The sequence below is a fragment of the Saccoglossus kowalevskii genome, chromosome 3 (genome assembly GCF_978046115.1).
Source record: "Saccoglossus kowalevskii chromosome 3, keSacKowa6.1, whole genome shotgun sequence".
NCBI classification, from domain to species: Eukaryota; Metazoa; Hemichordata; class Enteropneusta; family Harrimaniidae; genus Saccoglossus; species Saccoglossus kowalevskii.
Window position 1 is genome coordinate 17,615,835 of NC_140643.1, and position 11,098 is coordinate 17,626,932.

General features: G+C 33.6%; 1 protein-coding gene across 1 annotated transcript in view; it reads left to right on the forward strand.

The window, feature by feature from the left end:
• Positions 1–11,098, forward strand: part of LOC102806639 (ubiquitin carboxyl-terminal hydrolase BAP1-like) — a 32,177-nt gene that overhangs the window by 18,787 nt on the left and 2,292 nt on the right. The window contains exons 6-10 of the mRNA XM_085496832.1: positions 193–265; positions 2,061–2,175; positions 4,025–4,227; positions 6,281–7,334; positions 7,533–7,625. Of these exons, the coding sequence (XP_085352958.1) occupies positions 193–265; positions 2,061–2,175; positions 4,025–4,227; positions 6,281–7,334; positions 7,533–7,625 (1,538 nt within the window). The remainder of the gene's footprint in view (positions 1–192; positions 266–2,060; positions 2,176–4,024; positions 4,228–6,280; positions 7,335–7,532; positions 7,626–11,098) is intronic.

An 11,098-nucleotide genomic window follows, 5' to 3' on the forward strand; every position in this document is an offset into this window, starting at 1 on the left:
GACAAAGAATAATCTCTGTCACTGTCCTCCTCCATTTTGTTTCTAGAGATGATAAAAAATTGGTTTTGTGAAAAATGTTGTTGTGCAGTAATGAGAGATACACAAGCCTGATATCATGTGATCCTATATTGACCAATCAAAGCAACTGACTATGAGGGATGTATCTGTCAAACCGTTTCTGTTTTTCATTAGGACCATGGGGAGAACAAGAAGAGTGGACTGATAAATTCAGAAGGGTTATTAGAGAGAGACTGGACATGGGAGGGTATGTTAATAGGGTTGTTGCAGCATTCCTACTTATCTTGTCTAAGCGTTGCCATTTTAAAGCGTGAGAAAGGTCTAAAATAGGAGTAATTTTTGGTTTTTGTAGTGCATTAATTGTTTATTTCAGATCATAGATGTCAGTCAAGTCAGGCATTAAATTTGATTTGAAATGAATAATCTGATTGCTTCATTTCTCAGAGATGTACCGTTTTCTTTTCGTTTGTTGCCAAAATAATCTCACAGGTTTGAAATTCATAAACTTGGTTTTCAAGAAATACATAAAAAGATCTGAAATTTAGTGAATTGGCCACTGTAGAATTTCTCAGTGGTTTAATGCATTTCGAGAATTTTGTATTAGTGGCCGAGGAACTGTTTTCTTTGGGAATCTGATTGCAGATGCCACTTTCATTGAATGTACTTGTACTCAAACATGGTGGATTCAAATCTTTTCTCCAAATTACCATTCTTACAATTTATCATTTCCATGTGCATGAAAAGTTGACTGGTGAAAGCCACCTAAAATTTCAGCCTCTTATTATGGGTATTTACCTGTTAAGCTGAAAACAAATTGACTGACTTTAAGCAGGCACATTTCTTTCCTCTATAAAGAAAACAGAAACATTTGTAGATATGAAATTTATCATGTACCATAGATAAGTCTGTAACTTGACTGATCAAACTTGCATGTGTATGTGTTCTTAGTTTAGACTCTGAACACAAACTCATATGACGTAATATACAGCTGTTAAGTCGATGATGATCGTGCCTATATCATTCTGATTACCAATGTGTGGTAGACGTGAATGACATCACAGTGCACAGGGGCCATCTGAGACATCTGCCAACATTGCGTAATACTTGTAGCAATCAGCAACTTTCTTAGATTCAATGTGATACACCAATAATTAATTAATGATCAATTCCTGGAACTCGATATTAGGTAATTTTTCAGTGTCTTGTCTGTGATATAGCACTTGCACATTGTATGTATATATAGTAAATTTTAAACACATTATATGGTCAAATCTGACCTTTTATGTAAATACCATCTGTTTGTAGTGACCACCTTTTGGCATTCTTAATGTCAATGCTATTTACACGTACACCTGTGTAATGATGATCAATGACTGTCATTTTGTCATACGTTTAGTCTCATAAACCTGTCTATAAAGGCAAAAAAGATGGAAGATGATGACGACATGTTTATAATGAAGTGTTTTACATTGATTTCTAAACTGTCACTCTCATTTTCTCTTTTTTTCAGCTCTGTTGTCTTCAGATTTGTTTATTTCGTGACGACATCTTCAGTTCTGTATTTTTAGCAAATATTTTGGTGAAAAATGCTTTTTTCGACTTCTTCTTGAGAACTACCAGCCTAGTTGCTTATATACTTGATATCAGATTGAGCTGGCAATTTTCAAAAAGAAGTCATATGGGTGAGCGTTGCTTGACTTGTGGGACAGTGCAGCTATTTTGGCCGTCAGGTTGCTCGTTTCACCTTGGGTGGTCGCTATACACAGGTTTGACTGTATACTGTGAAATACTTTATTTTAGCTGGAATAAATTTTGGCTGAAAAAGCTTTTTAGGTGTTTTGCATGGAATTTATTTTGACTGATTTTTGATGAGTTGAATATGATAAAAAAGTATATTCGCTGAATTTTATTTTCACTGAAGCATCCCTTCAGCGAAAATAGCGGAAATAAAGTATTCTACAGTAGTCTGTTGATATTGAAGCATGCAGGCATGTATCAGATCACTAATAATTTCCGACATATTGTCTGATTGATCTTTGTAGATGTGATATCAGGTTTAATCTTATGGCAGTGGTCCCTGATAGAAGACAAGTTTATGATCAAAAACTGCAACTATTGAAAAACAACAGAATGGTGTTGTATGAAGCCTTACAGCATGTAAGTTACAATTCTTTTAGTTACACCTTTGCTAGTGATGCCTACCATGGAAAAAATCCATTCAGTGTTTTTGCGTAGGTGAGTGACAGCATAAATATCTCTTTACTGCTGTGTTTATATAGTGTGTCTAAAATAGCTGACAAACTATAGCAATTTGGCACAGTGGCAGTTATTTTGCCAACTGTCCACTGCATTGTAAACCATCTATAAAATTGATATCATATTATTTTAGAAATGCTGTGTTTTTGCACTTATCCTGTCTGTATGTCTGTATGTGTGTATGTGTGTCCGTCTATTCCACTGATATCTCAAGAACCAGACTTTTGTTTTTGATGAAAATTGGTGAATAGATGCTCTGGGCCAATGTGCAGATTTGATTAGGTTTTGGTAGAAATCCATGCATATTAATCACCTAATTTGCATGATAATTAGCTCATTTTTAGCTGTTCCATTGCTGTTCCACTGATATCTAAAGAACCACTCATTGGATTTTGATTAAACTTGGTTCATAGATGCTCTGAATTAATGCCAGGTGGGTGAAAATCGGTGCATATTAATTACCTAATTTGCATAATGATTAGTAAATTTTCGGCTTTTTCACTGATATCTCAACTACTAATCATCACATTTCAATGAAACTTGGTACCTAGATGTCATAGAACACTGCACAGACCTGATAGTTTTTAGGGTAATATCAGTACATATTAATTACCTAATTTGCATAATAAAATAATTTTCAGCTTATGATATTTCAAGTAGTAAGCATTACATTTCAATGAAACATGGTACATAGATACTCAAGGACTATGCAGAGATCGATTGTTTTGGAATGAATATTTGTGCATATTAATCACCTAATTTGCATAATTAGTTAATTTTTCAATTTTCCCGTATATCTCAAGTACTAATCACATTTCAATGAAACTTAGTACATAGATCCTGTAGGACTATGCAGAGATCTGATTAGTTTTGGGGTAAATAATTGTGCATATTAATTAATTTATTTGCATAATTATTTAATTTTCAGCTTTTTCACTGATATCTCGAGTACTAATCATCACCTTGAAATGTATCTAAACTATGCAGAGAGCCAGTTAGTTGTTGGTATATATTTATGCATATTAGTCATATAATTTGCATAATTAATACATTTTCAACTTTCACACTGATATCTCATGTACTAATCATCACATTTCAATGAAACTTTTACATAGATGCTCTAGGACAATGTACAAATATGATCAGTTTTGGGTTAAAATCTGTTCATATAAATTCCTTAATTAGCATAATAATTCATAATTGTTTGGTTCTGATCACATTTCAATGAAACTTGGTACATAGATGGTCTGTTACATTGTGCAGACCTTATTAGTTTTACACTCCGTTCATTTTAATTTTCTGATTTGCGTAATTAGTTTTCACGTTTTCCATCAATATCTCAAGTACAAGTAATTTTGAATTAATTTTTACTGTGTCTCCAATACTCTCAGCACACAGGAGTTTTTTCTAAGTTTTCTTTGATCTCAAATTGTTGTATACTGAATCATAAAACATGAAAACATAAACAGGGCTGGTAAATTTTTAGCAGGGCGGGCAAGTTTTCAAAGTTACCTGCCCTGTTGTCTGGTAAACCATTTTGACAAATTTCAAACACTGTAAATATGTGTGCTACTAGTGGAGCAAATACAGTATCTAAGTACTGAGGATTATACATAGAAGATGCTGTGGCTAACGTGTTTGTATGGCACTAATATATTAGCATTCTCAGTTTGTGATTGTGCTTGTTATCAGTGAACAAAAGAAAAAAATTCCTATTCTTGTGAAGTGTTTATATTAAGTATACTTTCAGCTTGTGAAGTACACTCAGCCCTCACTGCCAGTTTCTAGAACCACAGTTACTAGAAGAGATCCTATCATAACAAGGTCCAAACCATCACCTAAAGTAATAACAAAACCTCCTCCTCCCGTTACGAAGAAAGAACCAAAAAACAACGGATCAAAGTCTGGAAATAACAAGAATTCTTCTTCTAAAAGTAATTCATCTACCTACAGGTATTTAACTTATGAGATTTGATAGAATGCAAATTAGTAATTGGCGATTTTCTGTTCACTGCAAGCTCTCGCGTAATGTGTAAAAGGCGCGGGCCAAACATCTGCTGCAAAAATCAAATGATTTAATTCTGGAATTTATTTCTTTTTTTAGCTCCGCTGTCGACTTTGTTGAGCTGAGCTTATCATATGAGTGATTATCCGCCGTCGTCCGTGTCAATGTTTTACTTTTTCAACTTCTTCTTGAAAACTACAGGCCTGAATGCTATGATACTTGGTGCATATGTACCTTGGGTTACAGATTTGTTCATTTCATAATCATATCTTCAATTCTGTAATTTTGGTGAATATTTTTGTCATTTTTGGTAAAAAGTGATATTTTCAACTTCTTGTTAAAAACCGCATATCCAATTGCTTTGATATTACATATATAGATACTACATGTGTACCTCTCTCAGATTTGTTCATTTTGTAATGATATCTTTAATTCTCTAATTTTGGTGAATATTTTTGTCATTTTTAGTAAAAAGTGATATTTTCGACTTCTTGTTAAAAACCGCAAGTCCAATTGCTTTGATATTACATATATAGGTACTACATGTGGAACTCTCTCAAATTTGTTCATTTTGTAATGATATCTTTAGTTCTCTAATTTTGGTGAATATTGTTGTCATTTTTAGTAAAAAGTGATATTTTCGACTTCTTGTTAAAAACCGCAAGTTCAATTGCTTTGATACTACATATATAGGTACTACATGTGGACCTCTCTCAGATTTGTTCATTTTGTAATGATATCTTCAATTCTCTAATTTTGGTGAATATTTTTGTCATTTTTAGTAAAAAGTGATATTTTCGACTTCTTGTTAAAAACCGCAAGTCCAATTGCTTTGATATTACATATATAGGTACTACATGTGGAACTCTCTCAAATTTGTTCATTTTGTAATGATATCTTTAGTTCTCTAATTTTGGTGAATATTGTTGTCATTTTTAGTAAAAAGTGATATTTTCGACTTCTTGTTAAAAACCGCAAGTTCAATTGCTTTGATACTACATATATAGGTACTACATGTGGACCTCTCTCAGATTTGTTCATTTTGTAATGATATCTTCAATTCTCTAATTTTGGTAAATATGTTTGTCATTTTTGGTAAAAAGTGATATTTTCAACTTCTTGTTGAAAACCGCAAGTCCAATTGCTTTTATATTACATACATAGGTACTACATGTGGACCTCTCTCAGATTTGTTCATTTTGTAATGATATCTTTAATTTTGGTGAATATTTTTGTCATTTTTGGTAAAAAGTGAGATTTTCGACTTCTTGTTAAAAACCGCAAGTCTGATTGCTTTTATATTACATATATAGGTATTACATGTGGACCTTGTTAATTTCGTGGTGATATCTTCAATTACTTAATTTTGATGATTATTTTTGTCATTTTTGCTGAAAAGTGATATTTTTGAATTCTTGTTGAAAACAGCAAGGTCCTTTGCTTTGATACTATACATATTGTTCAATTTCTAATGACATCTTCAGTTCTTTAATTGAAATGTGCATTGCTAACAGCGGAGCTATCTCAGCCGACAGGCTGCTTGTATATTTAATTATTAAAAAGGAAAGATTAATAAATAATAAATTCTTGATATTTTGCTGAGTGACTATCCATCAAATAAATGACAAAGAACAAAATAAAAAGGGAGGTAGGTAGCACACAGAAACATTGACCTCGTAATTTTCCTATAGTGTTACACCCTTCTCTGGCAGCCATTTTGAACATTGAATTGAACATTGGTTAAAATATCTAGGGAACTAATGTTAATTATTCAAACTTGTTTGGGTAATTTTAAGCTCAGGGAATAACGTATCAACATTTTACTGTCAATGTAACAATGTAATCTGCGTATGTCCTTTAAAAGATCAGTTCTTTGTAAAACCCTTGCACGTTGTATGAAATGTATCCTTCAATGATAAATAACAGGTATATCCTGTAAGGTCAAGTACTTTGTAGTCTAGTTTCTAATATGCATGGTTATCATTCTTATTGCTTTCACAGATTACCTGCAGCATTAGATACTCACAACTATGCTAAATCACCATTGTCCGAACACGAAGACAGCTCGGGAGGAAGTTCTAGTTACGAAGAGGCAGATGAAGATGAAGAAGATGAGGAGGAAGAAGATAGCGAGACGGAAACTGATGAGGAAGTGGCAGAATGTCAACAGTCATCAGAAAATGAAATAATTCCGGAACCACCTCAGCCCAAACCGCTGTCTAATACGGAGATTGAAAGGCATTTACATCGATCCGAGGTGGCCAGTAATACTTATATTCGGATTAGCTTGGATCCATCTACTACAGAAATTCTTGCATCAGAGTCGGTTAATCTTGATCCTACTGTGGAAAACTTTGAGAATATTTTAATGAAAGCTCAGTTGAACCCTGAGGTGAAATTGATACCAACTACTGGTGCATTATCTGATGATATTAACCAACCGCTTACAATACAGACTATGTTTCACAATCGGGCAGTGTCACCGGCACCGAGTGAAAGTACAGATACTGCATCTGAGATGGGAAGTGCATTCAACTCCCCACTTAGATCGAATGCATCTTCTAGACAGAACAGTCCCAGCCACAAAATAGCCAGGTTTCGTGAGTGGAAACAGAGTCTGATATCCAAGCTGGAATTGGTCGATCAAGAAAATAAAGGATCAACAGAAAATACGAATACTGATTTAACAGAAGAATCAACTGAGTCCCCGTCAACTGCCGAAAGCCCTGAGCGTGAATTTCTACCAATACCCGAAGACGATGAACAATCAGAAAGTCAAGATAAAACAGAAATGCCTATTACTGAGGAAACGATTGCCCCTCCACAGGAGCAATCTGGTTCTTCTTCGAATTTGAAACGTTTGTCTGATTCCCATGAGAATGAGCCCGAGGTGAAGCGCAGCGTAACTTTTGCTGACAACGTAGGGGGTTCTGACTCTGAACCATATGAGTATGCTTCTCCATGCGAGGAAAGTAAAGACAGTTCTGATATGTCATCAGAGGAAGAACAAAACCAGGTGGATAAGCTTGCATCTCCATGTACATTGCATCCTAAGGTAAGCAAAAACTGACTACTGTCTTTTGCCTTTATGTTTCATTAGTGTGATGGTTGTGAGTGTATATTCTGTATTTTAATTTGACTGTTTTGTGGATGTGGATTCATAAAATATTGCAAAAAAGTTTTGCATCTGAACACGTTACAGAGCAACAATGTATAAAAAGAAAGTGAAACTGATTTTATCGTGTTTTTGCAGGTTGCTGTAGCTGTATTGAAAAGTCTTGATGCTGAGATAATGGTGTGTGAGCAGAGATTAGGTGATGAGACGGAAAAGAGAAAGAAATATCGAGTAAGTACTAACATGTACATGTATCTCATGATATCTAAAAGGCCATTAAAGCCACATAATCTTAGATAATATCTGACATATGTTTGTAGATGGCAGAATTTACTTTCTAAGGTGATCCCACACTTACCCTATCATTTACCTAAATCAAATCAAATCAGAAGAATACTCTGCCAATACATACTATTTTGAAAAGATTTTGATACCAAATAAAACTCTCCTAATCACTTTGTGTTAATATGTTTCGGGAGAATCATTTTTAGCTTCCGGGTAATGCCTGAAATTGTAACTTGTACTGGTGTTTGAAAGTATTGAGTAAACATGTGCAGGGGCAAAAACTCTACCTGCCACTTTGAAGCCAACCTTTCATTTCAAATTTGTTGCAATGGTATGATATGTTCTTGATTTGATCTGGATACTGCTACAATCACCTTCAGTATATAAATAAGAAAGTCTATTAAAAAAGCATGAACTTTGATTTTCCCCATTTTTTTTCTTCATATTTTTACTGTAAAATACTTTATTTTAGCTGAAATTGATGTTCACTGAAAAGACATTTTGGCCTGTTTTGTATAAGGTTTCTTTTCATTTATTTTTGATGAGTTGAATGTAAAATTTAGGAAACAGGGTATTTTCACTGGAAAATATTTTCTCTGATAATCTATTCAAATAATAATCTAGTGAAAATTAAGTACTTTACAGTACCGGTAATATAGAGCAAAAATGACCTGTATGAAAAATGTGTTATGAAAGGAATATGTGATAGGGTGTACAGGCTGTACAGACTGTGTATATGCAATTAAAGCGGGGGAGTCGTCACCTGTGCATGCGTCAGATGGCCATAGCATGTCATTGTTTACAAACAAGCATCTACCCATGAGCCTTTGCGTTTTTAGTGTGTGTTGTTATCGTCGCTTGGGACTCAATTCCTGCACAGATGACAACCCTCCCACTTAAGCTGAAATTTAGCATAGAACAACAATTCATTTTCTAATTTTTTGCATGCTATATCATATTACATGTTATTGACTCCCATGTGCGAAGCACAAAATGGGAGTCTTTGCAGTTAGTGTGTCTGTATGTATGTATGTGTGTGTGTGTGTGTGTGTGTGTGTATGTGTGTCCGACTGTTCCACTGCTATCTCAAGAACCATACATCGGTTTTTGATGAAACTTGGTGCATAGATGCTCTGGGCCAATGCGCAGATTTGATTAGGTTTTGGTAAAAATCCATGCTCGTTAATTACCTAATTTGCATGATAATTAGCTAAATTTTAGCTGTTCTATGACTGTTCCACTGATATCTAAAGAACCACTCATTGGATTTTGATGAAACTTGCTACATAGATGCTCTGAACATATGCACAGATTTGATTAGTTTTTGGTAAAAATCCGTGCATATTAATTACCTAATTTGCATGATAATTAGCTATTTTTTAGTGGTTCCATGACTGTTCCACTGATATCTAAACAACCACTCATTGGATTTTAATGAAACTTGGTACATAGGTGCTCTGAACTAATGCTAGGTTTTGATTAGTTTTTGGTAATAATCCGTGGATACTAATTACCTAATTTGCATAATGATTAGTCAATTTTCGGTTTTTCCACTGATATCTCAAGTACTAATCATCACATTTCAATGAAACTTGGTACATAGATGTCATATGACACTGCACAGATCTGATAGTTTTTATGGTAATATCAGTACATATAATTACCTAATTTGCATAATTAATTAATTTTCAGCTTTTGATATAAGTAGTGAGCATTACATTTCAATGAAACTTGGTACTTTCATACTCGAGGACTATGCAGAGATTGATTGTTTCGAATAAATAGTTGTGCATATTAATCACCTAATTTGCATAATTAGTTAATTTTCAGCTTTTCCCATGGGTATCTCAAGTACTAATCATCGCATTTCAATGAAACTTGGTACATAGATCCTTTAGGACTATGCAGAGACCTGATTAGTTTCAGGGTAAATAATTGTGCATATTAATTACCTAATTTGCATAATTAATTTTCAGCTTTTTCTACTGATATCTAAAGTACTAATCATCACATTTCAATGAATCTAGAATTATGCAGAGACCCAATTAGTTTTTGGTAAATATTTGTGCATATTAATCACCTAATTTGCATAATTAACCAATTTCCAACTTTCACACTGATATCTCGGGTACTAATCATCACATATCAATGAATGTTTATACATGGATGCTGTAGGACAATAGACAGACCTGGATAATTGTGGGTTAAAATCTGTACATATTAATTACCCAATTTGCATAATTAACCAATTTTAAGCTTTCACACTGATATCTAAAGTACTAATTTCCATTTTAATGAAACTTAGTACAAAGATGCTCTAGGACAATGTACAAACCTAATTAGTTTGGGGTAAAACTCTGTTCATATTATTTCCCTAATAAGCATAATAATTCATAATTTTTTGGTTCTAATCACATTTCAATTAAACTTGGTACATAGAGTTTTTGTTGCATTGCGCAGACCTCATTAGTTTTACAATCAAAACTGTTCATGTTAATTTTCTGATTTGCATAATTAGTTTTCAGCTAAGTTAATTTCAAATTATATTTAATGTGTCTCCAATACTCTCAGCACATGGGAGTTCTTTCTAAGCTTTCTTTGATGTTACCATGTGTTTACTCTGGTATCAGTGCCTACCATTTAATAGTGTTTTATTTTTGGCTCACTTGTACGTGGGTTGAACATTATGAACAAATTGAGAAAAACTGCAGCTATAATGTATTTATATTGCTATGCTAAAAATAATTTAAAAATAAAAATTTATATTGTTTGTTAACCTTTTTATCGCCATACTTTCTCGCTGAAATTTGTCTGCACTTTTTAGCTCCACTGTTGACTTTGTTGAGCAAAGCTTATCATTATATCAGTGATTGTCTGTCTCCGTCTGTTGTTCGTGTCAAGTTTTTACTTTTTCGACTTCTTCTTGAAAACTACAATTCTTATCGCTTTGATACTTGGTGTATATGTACCTTAGGCAGACCTCTCTTAGATTTGTTCATTTCGTGGTGATACAAATGTATCTTTAATTCTCTAATTTTGATGAATATTCTTTGTAATTTTTGGTAAAAAGTGATATTTTTGACTTCTTGTTGAAAACCGCAAGTCTGATTGCTTTGATATTATAGGCAACTCAGGTAGACCTCTCTCAGATTTGTTCATTTTGTGATGATATCTTCAGTTTTTTAAATTAAAATGTGCATTGCTAACAGCGGAGCTATCTCAGCTAAGAGTCTGCTTGTTTCTTATATTCTTCAATATTTCTGGAAATGTACCCTCCTTTTGGAACCAACAGACAAAAGTCTGTTTTCAGATTTTACTCAAGAAATTTGACTATATTTGTCCCAATCTTCTGAAGGAAAGTGCAGACTATAAATGGGACTATTTTGTGTAATTGTGATGAAAAAAGGGAACTGGTGGTG